At 46.0% G+C, this 12,274-nt stretch overlaps 1 protein-coding gene across 4 annotated transcripts in view; it reads left to right on the forward strand.

The window, feature by feature from the left end:
• Positions 1–11,881, forward strand: part of ARHGAP25 (Rho GTPase activating protein 25) — an 89,563-nt gene extending 77,682 nt beyond the window's left edge. For all 4 annotated transcript variants that reach the window (XM_026017816.2, XM_072746149.1, XM_072746148.1 and 1 more), the window contains 4 exons: positions 4,331–4,452; positions 5,263–5,459; positions 8,298–8,827; positions 11,073–11,881. In XM_026017816.2, coding sequence (XP_025873601.2) covers positions 4,331–4,452; positions 5,263–5,459; positions 8,298–8,827; positions 11,073–11,280 — 1,057 coding nt within the window. In that variant the 3' untranslated portion in view covers positions 11,281–11,881. The remainder of the gene's footprint in view (positions 1–4,330; positions 4,453–5,262; positions 5,460–8,297; positions 8,828–11,072) is intronic.
• The last annotated feature ends 393 nt before the right edge of the window (positions 11,882–12,274 follow it).

A 12,274-nucleotide genomic window follows, 5' to 3' on the forward strand; every position in this document is an offset into this window, starting at 1 on the left:
ATATTAATTCTTCCAATCCATGAGCATGGAATATTTTTCCATCTCTTTGAGTCTTCCTTAATTTCTTTCAGAAGTGTTCTGTAGTCTTTAGAGTATAGATCCTTTACCCCTTTGGTTAGGTTATTCCTAGGTAGCTTATGATTTTGGGTGCAATTGTAAATGGGATTGACTCCTTAATTCCTCTTTCTTCAGTCTCATTGTTAGTGTATAGAAATGCCACTGACTTCTGGGCATTGGTTTTGTATCCTGCCGCACTGCCGAATTGCTGTATGAGTTCTAGTGATCTTGGGGTGGAGTCTTTTGGGTTTTCTAGGTACAGTATCATGTCATCTGCGAAGAGGGAGAGTTTGACTTCTTCTTTGCCAATTTGAATGCCTTTTATTTCTTTTTGTTGCCTGATTGCTGAGGCTAGGGCTTCCGGTACTATGTTGGATAGCAGTGATGAGAGTGGACATCCCTGTCGTGTTCCTGATCTTAGGGGAAAGGTTCCCAGTGTTTCCCCATTGAGAGTGATATTTGCTGTGGGCTTTTCGTAGATGGCTTTTATGATACTGAGATATGTTCCCTCTACACTTTGAAGGATGCTGTATTTTGTCAAATGCTTTCTCTTCATCTATTGAGATGTCTTTTATTAATATGATCTATCATGTTGATTGTTTTACAAGTGTTGAACCACCCTTGCATCCCAGGGATAAAGCCCACTTGGTCATGGTGAATAATCCTCTTAATATACTGTTGGATCCTACTGGCTAGTATGTTGGTGAGAAATGTTTGCATCTGTGTTCATTAGGGATATTGGCCTATTATTCTCCTTTTTGGTGGGATCTTTGTCTGGTTTTGAGATCAAAGTGATGCTGGCCTCATAAAACAAGTTTGGAAGTTTTCCTTCCATTTCTATCCTTTGAAGCAGCTTTAGTAGAATAGGTATTATCTCTTCTTTAAATGTTTGATAGAATTCCCCTGGGAAGCCGTCTGGCCCTGGACTTTTGTTTCTTGGGAGGTTTTTGATGACTGCTTCAATTTCCTCCCTGGTTATTGGTCTGTTCGGGTTTTCTATTTCTTCTGTTTTAGTTTTGGTAATTTGTAGGTTTTCCAGGAATGCCTCCATTTCTTCCAGATTGCCTAATTTGTTGGCATATAGTTGCTCATAATACATTTTTAAAATCGTTTGTATTTCCTTGGTATTGGTTGTGATCTCTCCTCTTTCATTCATGATTTATTAATTTGAGTCTTTTCTCTTTCCTTTTTAGTAAAGCTGGCTAGGGGTTTATCTATCTAATTACTTCTTTCAAAGAACCAGCTCCTGGTTTTGTTGATCTGTTCTACAGTTCCTCTGGTCTCTATTTCATTGAGTTCTGCTCTAATATTTATTATTTCTCATCTCCTGCTTGGTTTAGGTTTTACTTGCTGTTCTTTCTCCAGTTCCTTTAGGTGTAAGGTTAGCTTGTATATTTGAGATTTTTTCCAATTTTTTGAAGGAGGCTTGTATTGAAACGTATTTCCCTCTTAGGATTGCCTTTGCTGTATCCCAAAGATTTGGAACAGTTCTGCTTTCATTTTCATTAGTTTGCATGAGTCTTTTTAATTCTTCTCTAATTTCCTGGTTGACTCATTGATTTTTTTAGTAGGATGCTCTTTAACCTCCAAAGACATTCCTTCCAAATTTCTTCCTGTGATTGAGTTCTAGTTTCAAAGCATTGTGGTCTGAAAATATGCAGGAAATGATCCCAGTCTTTTGGTATCAGTGGAGACCTGATTTGTGACCCAGTATGTGCTCTATTCTGGAGAAAATTCCACGTGCACTTGAGAAGAATGTATATTCTGTTGCATTAGGATGGAAAGTTCCATATATAGCTGTGAAATCCATCTGGTCCAGCATATCATTAAAAGCCCTTGTTTGGTGACACTGTGCTTAGAAGATCTGTCCTTGGCTGAGAGTTCAGTGTTGAAGTCTCCTACTGTTAATGTATTATTATCTATGTGTCTCTTTACTTGGTTATTAATTGGTTGATATAATTGGCTGCTCCCACATTAGAGGCATAAATATTCATGATTGTTAGGTCTTCTTGTTGGATAGACCCTTTAAGTATGATATAGTATCCCTCTTCATCTCTTAGTATAGTCTTTGGTTTAACACTAATTTTTCTGATTTGAGGATTCTTACCCCAGCTTTTTTTTGAGGATCATTCACATGGTAAATGGTTCTCTACCCCCTCATTTTCAGTCTGAAGGTGTCCCTAGGTCTAAGATGAGTCTCTTGTAGACAGCATTTAGATGGGTCTTGCTTTTTCATCCAGTCTGATACCCTGTGTCTTTTGACTGGATCACTTAGCCCATTCACGTTCAGAGTAACTATTGAAAGAGAGGAATTTAGTGTCATTCTAATATCTATACAGTCCTTGTTTCTGCAGATTGTTTCTTTGGGCTCCCTCTTTGCTTACAGGGTCCCCCTTAATATTTCTTGCAAATCTGCTTTGGTGGTCACATGTTCTTTCAGTTTCTGTCTATTCTGGAAGCTCTTTATCTCTCCTTCTATTCTTTTTTTTTTTTTAAGATTTTATTTATTTATTCATTAGAGACACACAGAGAGAAGCAGAGACACAGGCCGAGGGAGAAGCAGGCTCCCTGCAGGGAGCCTGATGTGGGACTCCATCCCAGGACCCCAGGATCAGGACCTGAGCTAAAGGAAGATGCTCAACCACTGAGTCACCCAGTGTCTCTCTCCTCCTATTCTGAATGAGAGCCTTGCGGGATGAAGTATTCTTGGCTGCATGTTTTTCTCATTTAGTACCCCAAATATATCATGCCAGCTCTTTCTGGCCTGCCAGGTCTCTGTGGAGAGGTCTGCTGTTAATCTGATATTTCTCCCTATATAAGTTAGGAATCTCTTGTCTTTGGCTGCTTTTAGGATTTTCTCTTTATCTCTGAAATTTGCAAGCTTCACGATATGTTGGGGTGTTGATCAGTTTTTACTGATTTTGGAGTGGGGGTTCCTCTCTATCTCTTGGGTATGAATACCACTTTCCTTCTCCAGATTAGGGAAGTTCTCAGCTATGATTTGTTCAAACATACTTTCTGGTCCTCTCTCTCTCTCCATATCCCATGGAACCCCAATAAGATGGATATTTTTCCTTCTCAAACTATCACTTAATTCTCGGAGTCTTGTGGGCTCTTAGTTGTTTTTCTCTCTTTCCTCAGCTTCCTTCCTTTGCATCAACTTGTCCTCTATAGCACTCACTCTCTCTGCCTCATTTACCCTGGATGTTAGAGATCCAGTTTAGACTGCATCTCAGTTAAAGTATTTTTAATTTCAGCCTGATTAGATACTATTTCTGCAGTAAGAGAATCGTTAGAGTCTTTTATTTTTTTTTCAAGAGCCACCAGTAATTTTAAAAGTGTAATCTTGAATTCTATCTCCGACATTTTACTTAAATCCATTTCCATTAGCTCTATGGCAGAGAGTATTGCTTCTGGTTCTTTCTTTTGTGGTGAATTCGTCCTTCTAGTCATTTTGTCCAGTGCAGAGTGGCTTGCAAGAAATGGTCACTTTTCTATTTGTTCCACCTGTTCTTCCTTTACATCTCAGGTTGAATTCATAGGTATTCAGGATGGTTTGAAAGATTATCTAGCTAAATTTGGGGGGATGAGATGAAATGAGGACCCCTAATCTTCTACCATCTTGCCTCCCTCTCCTCAGCATATCCATTTAAAAGTGTTTTTTGGAGAGGTATTTACAAATTCCTTTGCTGATATTTTTAGTTTCATTTTTTTTATAGGGAAACTGAGAGCTTCATGCCTCCAATGGGTGGAATTATAGTAAAAATTCATTGCTAGTTGTTGAGCATCCACTGAAAATTTGAGATGCTTGGTGCTGTAATTGGAGGATGAGAGCAAAGAGGCACTGTGGATTTCCCTCTGTGACATCTCCTCATGATAAAGTTTTCATCTGTGGAAACGTGGGTGGGATGGGTGCCGAAAGCCTGGGAGATAAGCCTATAAGGTTGGGATGAGTGGTAGTCACATACTCATTTGAGTCCTTCTAGTTTCCTCTTAGCTCCCTGAGCCGGATCTTACCTCCTGCCAACAGAGTGCCCACCCCAATCCCCTACACCACCCCAGCAGCCGGGTAGGCTCCTCTTGGTTTCTCTTCTGCCTTGATCTTGAATCTTCCAGGGTGAAGCTAAACTCATATGGGCCAAGCAGACTAGTCTCATTCTTGAGACTAGAAGGGAAGAGATGGGATCCATCTCTGAGATCTCATCGGTACCCGGAAGTGCTTCCTTCTGGCAATTTCCTATTTCCTACTACGGGATTTCCTGGCTGTCCACAGGTTCCTACATGAAATCCAGCTGAACTGTGCTGTTAATAAGATGAGCGTGGATAACCTGGCTACCGTGATTGGTGTGAATCTCATCCGGTCAAAGGTCGAAGACCCTGCTGTGATCATGAGAGGTACAGCTGGTCCTGTGTGGAAGGCAGGGGCGGAGGAAGTGACAACAATTATCTAACTACCAAAGTGCTCTGCAATTTGCCAAGCATTTTCAGTTGATTACTTGCCCCAACTGTGAAATAGCCCTGTGAAAGGAGCAGAGCAGGAATTAAATCCATTTTCCAGATCACAGCAGAGCAGAGAGGTTAAAAATTGACCTCTCTGTACACAGTACAACAGGGCTAGCACAACCACAGCTAGTATTTCTTCGTCTCTTATGACTTTTAAATAACCTTAACCAGAGAAAACAGTTTGCAAGAAAGTAGAGAAAGCAAGTTTGATTTTATAAGACAACTCACAGAAAAACCACTTGTGAAGTTGTATTGAAAAGACTTCTGTGGCTGCGCCTTAGTTCTCTGTGCAGAAGTCTTAGCAGAGAGTATTGATGTCTGCCATGGATTTGGAAGGCAGTGCATCTGGCATGTATGTACTATCCGTGCAGCAAGAGAGCAAATGTCATATTAAGGACCACATCAGGGGAGAAAAATATTATGTTACCTATTTTCTGATCAAAGACTGATCACAGGACTGTATAGGCTGAAAATAACCCTCTTACACCTCACTCTCATATCCTTCTTCTATCCCTTCTCTTCCACCATGATCTCCTATCTCAAGCAATTCGGAAGGGTCCCATGAAGAGCAAAATGAGGTCCTTTTGGGCCCTGTGGTCTTAGACCCAAGTTTAGAGACATCCCATGGGTGGAGACCCTGAGGACTGTCTGCCTCTTGCCATGGTCCAGCTCGACAGATCTCTCTCTTCTTTCACCTTTCAGGGACTCCTCAAATCCAAAGAGTGATGACCATGATGATCAGAGACCATGAAGTTCTTTTCCCGAAGTCCAAGGATGTACCCCTCTCACCCCCTGCTCAGAAAAATGACCCTAAGAAACCTCCAGTAGCTCGAAGTTCTGTGGGCTGGGATGCCACTGAAGACCCTCCAATTTCTAGGGCAGATAGCTTCAGTAACACGGTAAGGTGCAGAGAAAATTCTTCCTTCCCTCTGACTCTTCCTTTAGTCCAAGTCATTCCATGTAAGAGTTGGTCTAGGGTGGCAGTTTGGGGAGTTTTAGATGACGCCATGACAGTGGGCACAGATGGTAAAGACCCATCTGAATGCATCTTGGAAGTCTGGCCTCTTTCAAAATCCAGTCTCTGTTGGCATCCTAGAGGTGAGGTCAGTGACATGTGTGCCAGTCTCCTAATGACTGAGCAATGGGAAGCCTTACTAAAGCTCACTGTAAAAGGGAAGTCTTTCCAAATACAGTCCAGGGAAGGTCAATAGGGGAAATTATATATCACATTATAAGCATTTTAGCAAGAGTTGTTGAAAATTCCGGGTGAAAGTCCAGAGAGAACTGGTTTCCGCTAACCCATGAAACGTGATTTCTTTCTCAGAGTATGTGATGTGTTCATGTAATATTTCTCATTCCCTGATAAGCTGTCTCAGCAATGTCACCCCTCCTTTGTACTGAAGGGTTGGGGCTCACGTTCCCAATGTCAAAAAACTCTGCAGCCTCTGAAATGTAGACTTGTTGAGGCCAATAATATACAAAACTCAAATATTTTTATATATTTATAGAGACAAATATTTTTTTAAAAAAACATGAACTTCATGTAGCAGCTTAATTCTTCATGTGTAACTAAGAGTTGAATTTAACATTTCTGGTTGACCCGGTAAATGTAAGTTGTCTATAGTACTAATAATCCTGAGGACAATTAGGAAAGTCTTGAAAAAAAAAAAGAAAAAGAAAAAAAAAAAGTCTTGAAAAAAAGGTAGGTAGTGGTAGTGGTTTTGTTTTTTCTTAGGTGATGTCTGTTCACAATGCGTTTTACCAACCCTCTCAAATTAATATTTAGAAATGTTCATTTAGAAATGTTCATACATATAATGAAATCTTATTAGTGGCCCTTGAGGGTGGATGTCATTATGCTTATTTGACAGGTTTCTGCTATTTATTGTAACAGTGTGGGCAGCTATGGGCAGGCACTGTGCTGGGAAACTTAAAAAGGTCTCCTCTGGGGTTCTCACCATAACTCTGTAGGGTAGCATTTGTCACCCACATGTTATCTTTCAGGAGCAGAGTCTCCGGGAGATTGACCAGCTGGCCTAAGGTAGCAGCAGGATGCTAGGAGGTTACGGAATGGGATTTAGCTCTAGTTCTCACCTCAAGGCCTGGGTGCTTCTGACTCCAGGAGGGGTTGTGGAAGCAAGTGTTTAGCTAGCGTGGTTAGAAGGAGAGCTTGAGCCTTGATTTTCTGATTTTAGGGCTCATTTTTTTTTCTTCCTTTTTTTCATGTTTTAACTTAATTTAAAAATACATATGCACATTTCAAAAAAAAATCAAAAAGAGAAAAAGACATACATTGAAAAATCCTGCTCCCTCTGCTATCTCCATCCGTCACCTGCCTTTATTAGTTTCTTACTTATCCTCCCAGTGTTCTTTTATGCAAATATAAACAGATGTGAATGTAAATTATTTACTTCTTTTTTTTAATGCAAATAGGATATTCTCTTGTTCTTTCTCTACACACACATATGCACACGCTACTCTTTATCTTGCATTTTTCCATTTAAGAGTGTGTCCTGAAGACCTTTTTAGGTCAATACATGGACAGGCCTCTCATCCGACCGGGTTGTTTTCATTCCTTTGTCCCGCAAGCAAGGCTGCAATGAATAACCTTGACCATGCTTCATTTTATACACAGGTAGATATATTTCTGGGATAAATTCCCATAATTGGGATTCTGGGGTATCTGAGTTTGGTAAGTAGATTTGTGTATAGTTTTTATTAAAATCGTCAAACAGAGGTTGTGCCATTTTGTACTTCCACCAACAATGCACAAAAGGACCTGCTTCCTTACAGTTTCACTAGCAAAATGTGTTTTCAAATTTAGGGCGGTGTCTTATCAGATAGGTGAAAATTGATATTTCACCTTTTTTTTTTTTCTTTTTTAAGGAGAGAGTCAGTGAGCACATGAGTGTGTATGCAAGAGAAGGGGGGGGAGGCAGAGGGAGAGGGAAAGAGAATCTTAAGCTGGGTGGGAGCCCAAGGCAGAGCTCAATCTCATGACCCTGAGATCATGACTTCAGCTGAAATCAAGAGTGTGACACTTAACCAACCGAGCCACCCAGTTGCCCTGATATTTCAATGATTTTAATTTTGATTTGGGTTTCTTTGTTAGTGAGAGAAGCTGAACATCTTTTCTTATGTGTAAGGGCTTGTTGCATTTTTCTTTTCCTCTATGAACTGTTTGATCTTATCCTTTGTCCATATTTTTGTTGGTTGTTGGTCCTTTTCTTCTCAATTTTTATGAACTTCATGTAGCAGAGAGTAACTTGTTGTCTGTGATATGTTTGCAAATATTTTTGCTAGTTTGTCATTTCTTTTTTGATTTTATATATGGCGTTTTCCTTGTTTTACTTTTGTTCTTTTTAATTTGAGGGGTCCTGGACACCCATGTAGGTTGAAATTGTCAGACTTATATTTTATGGCTTTTGGATTTTTGAGTTCTAGTTAGAAAGGCCTCCTTATCCTAAAGCTATGAAAGAATCCTCCTTTAAGACTCTCTTACCATGAATAACAATCGATTTCTAGAGCATGAGCTAGTTCCCTTCACGTGTAATATCCTTTTGAAAAAACACTGAGCAGATCATCAATAATGTGATGAATTAAGAGATGGTCTACTAATTAAGAGTTTCATGCGTGTGCAGTCAGAAGATGCTTGTTTTCACGTTGCTAATCCTTATCTTTGGAATGTGATACACACGGGGAAAACCCATGTGACGTCCATGGCCATTTCCTTCTAGACCAGCAACTCGGATGCCACTAGCCCCACTGGACAACAGCCGAGCGATGGGTGTCTGGAAGAGAGCAGTAAAGCCCCCAGGGAAAAGCTAGGAGATTGGAAGCTGCAGTCACGAAAAAGGACTCAGACGCTCCCTAATCGGAAATGCTTCTTGACGTCAGCGTTTCAAGGTGCCAACAGCGGCAAAGTGGAGATCTTCAAAAATGAGTTCTGGTCACCTTCAGACGTAAAGGCAGGGGAAGGGCACAGGAGAACGCTGTCTCAAGGTGTGCCTCACTATCCCGACACCCAGCGGACTTCCACCTACGATAACGTCCCTGCCCCGCCGGGGCCCACCGGGGAGGAGGCAGGCAAGGCCTCTTCCCCTGCTTGTGACTCCAAGAGAGAAACTCTTGCCAGCCCCAGCTCTGAAACTGGGCCTGAGAAAAAGAACTGTGGCGAGGAGGAACTTGAATCCTTGCAGACGGTGGTCCAGGAGCTGCGAAAGGAAATAGAAACACAGAAGCAGAAGTACGAGGAACAGATCGAAAAGTAAGTCACTTGCGGAGGGGCCTTGGGCAGCCACTGGGCTTCCACCTGCGGAAGCGACGGGGATGGTTCTCCTCTGCCAAAGAAATGATATTTAAAAACCTCAAGTTTAGAGAAAACGTTAATCTACAGCAGTTGGGTTCAATTAAGGAGAGGGGTAAAGGGAATGTTGAGATGACTACATTGGTGAAAGCTCTCAGTTTTAGGCTAAATTCATGAAAAGTTAAGTATGCAGCTTACACAGCCTAAGCAACTATTTTCAAATCCTGGTTCTTTGAGGATTGACATGCTCTAAAAACTAAGAGGACTTTAGGGTTTTTATATATATATATTAACGTGATTCATCCATTCTGAGAATATTTATTAAGTACCTCCTGTACTGTTTATTGGGCACCCCCCGTGCCTGCTGCTGGGGAGTAGCGCTGAACAAAGCAGACAGGTCCCTGTGCTTATAGCGCTTTCCGTCTATCAGGAAGAGACAGGCAATATATGTATATATATAAGTAATTAAAATATATGCTGTCAGAGGGCGGAACCTGCTATGGAGAAAAATAAAGCAGGGCAGGAGGCTGGAAGGCTCAAGAAGGGGGTTCCTGTGTTAAATAGGGTGGTGCACAGCTCCAATTTGCTCTCATGGGGAGATAAGCTATTTTCTCGAAATTTTTTTCACACCACTGGCTTTTCCTGAGCGTAAAGCTCAATCCAGCTTCGCCGGGATTAACCCACATTGTGATGTCGTGAAATGTGGACTAGTGGGGTATTCGAGTTACGGGTACCTTTCCAGTCTACTAAGGCCCCGGCCGTGGAAGGCAGACGTCCGGGAGGCCCCATTCTTTGCCTTCTACGTAGGAGGTTTCCCGCCTAAAAGCAAAGCGTAGGTCCTTTGTCTAAGAACCTGAGATCTGTCCTCTGCGGGATGCAACGGGCGTGCCGTCTTGTCCTTGACAGAGGCAGCCCCAGGGAAGAGTCCCCCTGCGCTCTCGAGTGGCTGCCGTTGGCAGGGTCGGGAGAGACCCGGCTGCCACAGAGGGGTTGCCCCTCCTGAGGGGAATCGAGGCCCCTGAACTCACCCCCCCAAGGGGTCCTCCCTCCTCAGCTGGGAGGATGGTTACCGGTCCGTAGTGTCCGCTCCGAGCTCGTGGTTCAGACGCCTTCTCGTGCAATCCGCACAGCAATGCTGTAAGACGGATAATACCCCCGTTTTACAGAAGAGATGGGGGCTTGGGAAGAGTGGAAAAGATTCCTCAAGGGAACCCATCGGATCCTCCATAGGGCTGGGATCTGAACCTGGCCCCGTCAGGCTCCCGGGCCCACCCAGGTTCTCTCTCCTGCAGCATCAGTGGTCAAAACCCGCAGCATCCCCTCGGCTGAGGCTTCTCCCAGAGCAAGAGGGAAGCAGGTGCAAACTTGGAGGAGAGCCCTGGGCAGGGACCGGTGGGGTAGGCAGGGCTGGAAAGAGGGGCCCTTACGCGGCCACTGAAGAGAGAGGCCAGGCTGGGTTCAAACGGGGGCTCAGGTTTCTACAAGGAATAGGCCAGTCGGGGGCGGGGAGAGGGCGCAGGGAGGCAACATCCCCCAGAAGGAAATTCTGGAGCAAATGTCCCATCATGCGGTCCCCCTGCCCCCCGTCCTGAGATTGCCCTCTCTGGGCATCAAAATGGCATTGCCCCCGCTCCTGGCTGGTGGCCGAATGCAGCTTGGCAGGACAGGGCAGAGCCAGGGCCAGCCCGGGACCCAGGCTGGGGCATGGGCGCTGCGGGTTCTGACGCCCAGGGGACCCGCCCGGAGCAGACTCCGGGTGACCGCGGGTCCTTCTCCGGATCGCCCGCCCCCAGGGGCCTCGGGAGAGAAGGCCTGGTCCCGCCGTGGAGGCCGGCGGGGTGAGCCAAGGTGTGGGAACTCGGGGTGCGCTGGGAAGTCTGGGGCACGGGCCGTCAGCAGGCTGTCGGGCAGGACCCGCGAGGGGCTGCAGGGAAAGCACGTCGTGTCGGGCGCTTCCCTACCTGGTGGAAGATGCAGACATAGAACAAGGAGAAACCCGAGGGCATAAGACGGCAGGCGCTAGCTGGCAAAGGGGGCTCGGCGCACCTGGGGCCGCAGGTGGGCTGGGAGGTCGGCACCTGGGGGAGGCGCCCGGACGACAGGGACGGGCTGGATAAGGGACTCGTGGGGGAGGAAGGACGAGGCCGGCGGGGGGGGGGGGGGTTCTGGAGGCCCCGTTCTCTCACTCTTATGTCCTCCCTCGCAGCCTCGAGAAGGAAAACTACGATGTGTGGGCCAAGGTGGTGAGGCTCAACGAGGAGCTGGAGAAGGAGAAGAAGAAGTTTGCGGCCCTGGAGATCAGCCTCCGCAACGTGGAACGCTCCCGGGAGGACGTGGAGAGGAGGAACAAGGCCCTGGAGGAGGAAGTCAAGGAGTTCGTCAAATCCATGAAAGAGCCCAAGGCCGACGCGTGAGGGGCCCACGGGAGCCGAGGGGAGGCCCCCCCAGTGCGCAGCCTCCGGACTGAGAAGCAAACGACTCCCCACGGAGTCGGGAGGAGACATTTGCGGGGACACGTCCCATTTCCCAGAAAATTAATCGGTGGAATTTACAGGAAGGTGAGGGTGAGCAGGGACGCGAGGGGACATCGGTGACCCCCTGCCGCTCTGTTCAGAAGCCCGCGTCACCCAGCGGGGTCTCAGGAGGGTGAGACGGAACCTCCCACGGCGGGGAGGCCAGGGCCGGGGGAGGCATGGGGCAGGCCCTCTCCCAGGGCCGACGCCGCGGGCTGCACGGAGGCGTTAGCTCCTTATTTTTTGTTATGTTTTTTTTTTTGCTTCGGGGGAACAATTCATCCAGGCACATGGCCTCGCGGGGTCCTTGAGACGCAGGGCGGACACGATCTTTCTCCCTCTTGCACTCACCTGGTGAGCTGTGGTCTGGGCGGCTGCACCTGCTGACCAGAGCCTGCTCCGCCAGCCCCTCCTGGATGCTACCCTCGGGGGCTGGAAACCCAAACGTATTATTAGACTGAGACAAAAACGAGCAATAAACTTTGTATTTATGAAGGCAAAATCGATGAGAGAAGTATATTCAAAAAAAACACAAACAAACAAAAAAAGGCAGGTGTGTCGTCGGGAGCCCCTGCGGGGCGGTGGGCCGGGAACGGCGCCTTCCCACCTGGTGTTGGGCTCCCTTGGAGGCTCGCTGAGGCTTTTAGAGAACGATAGTCACGGTAATGGGGTTTCATCACAATAAAAGTGCTTTGGCTCTTGAAGGGGACCAGACCCAGGAGGGAGTAGCTGTGGGGGGTTCCTGGCCACCGGAGGACGCCCCCGCAGCCTCGCGGGCTGGTGAGGCCCGTCGCCCAGGTTAGGCGCTCTCCAGGCTCCGCGGACCTGCGCCCCAGCAGGAGAAAACACCGGACAGAGGCTCCCCAGAGGCGCCTCCACCTGGAATCCCATACGC

Source organism: Vulpes vulpes, unplaced genomic scaffold (genome assembly GCF_048418805.1).
Source record: "Vulpes vulpes isolate BD-2025 unplaced genomic scaffold, VulVul3 u000000657, whole genome shotgun sequence".
In the NCBI taxonomy this organism is placed as follows: Eukaryota; Metazoa; Chordata; class Mammalia; order Carnivora; family Canidae; genus Vulpes; species Vulpes vulpes.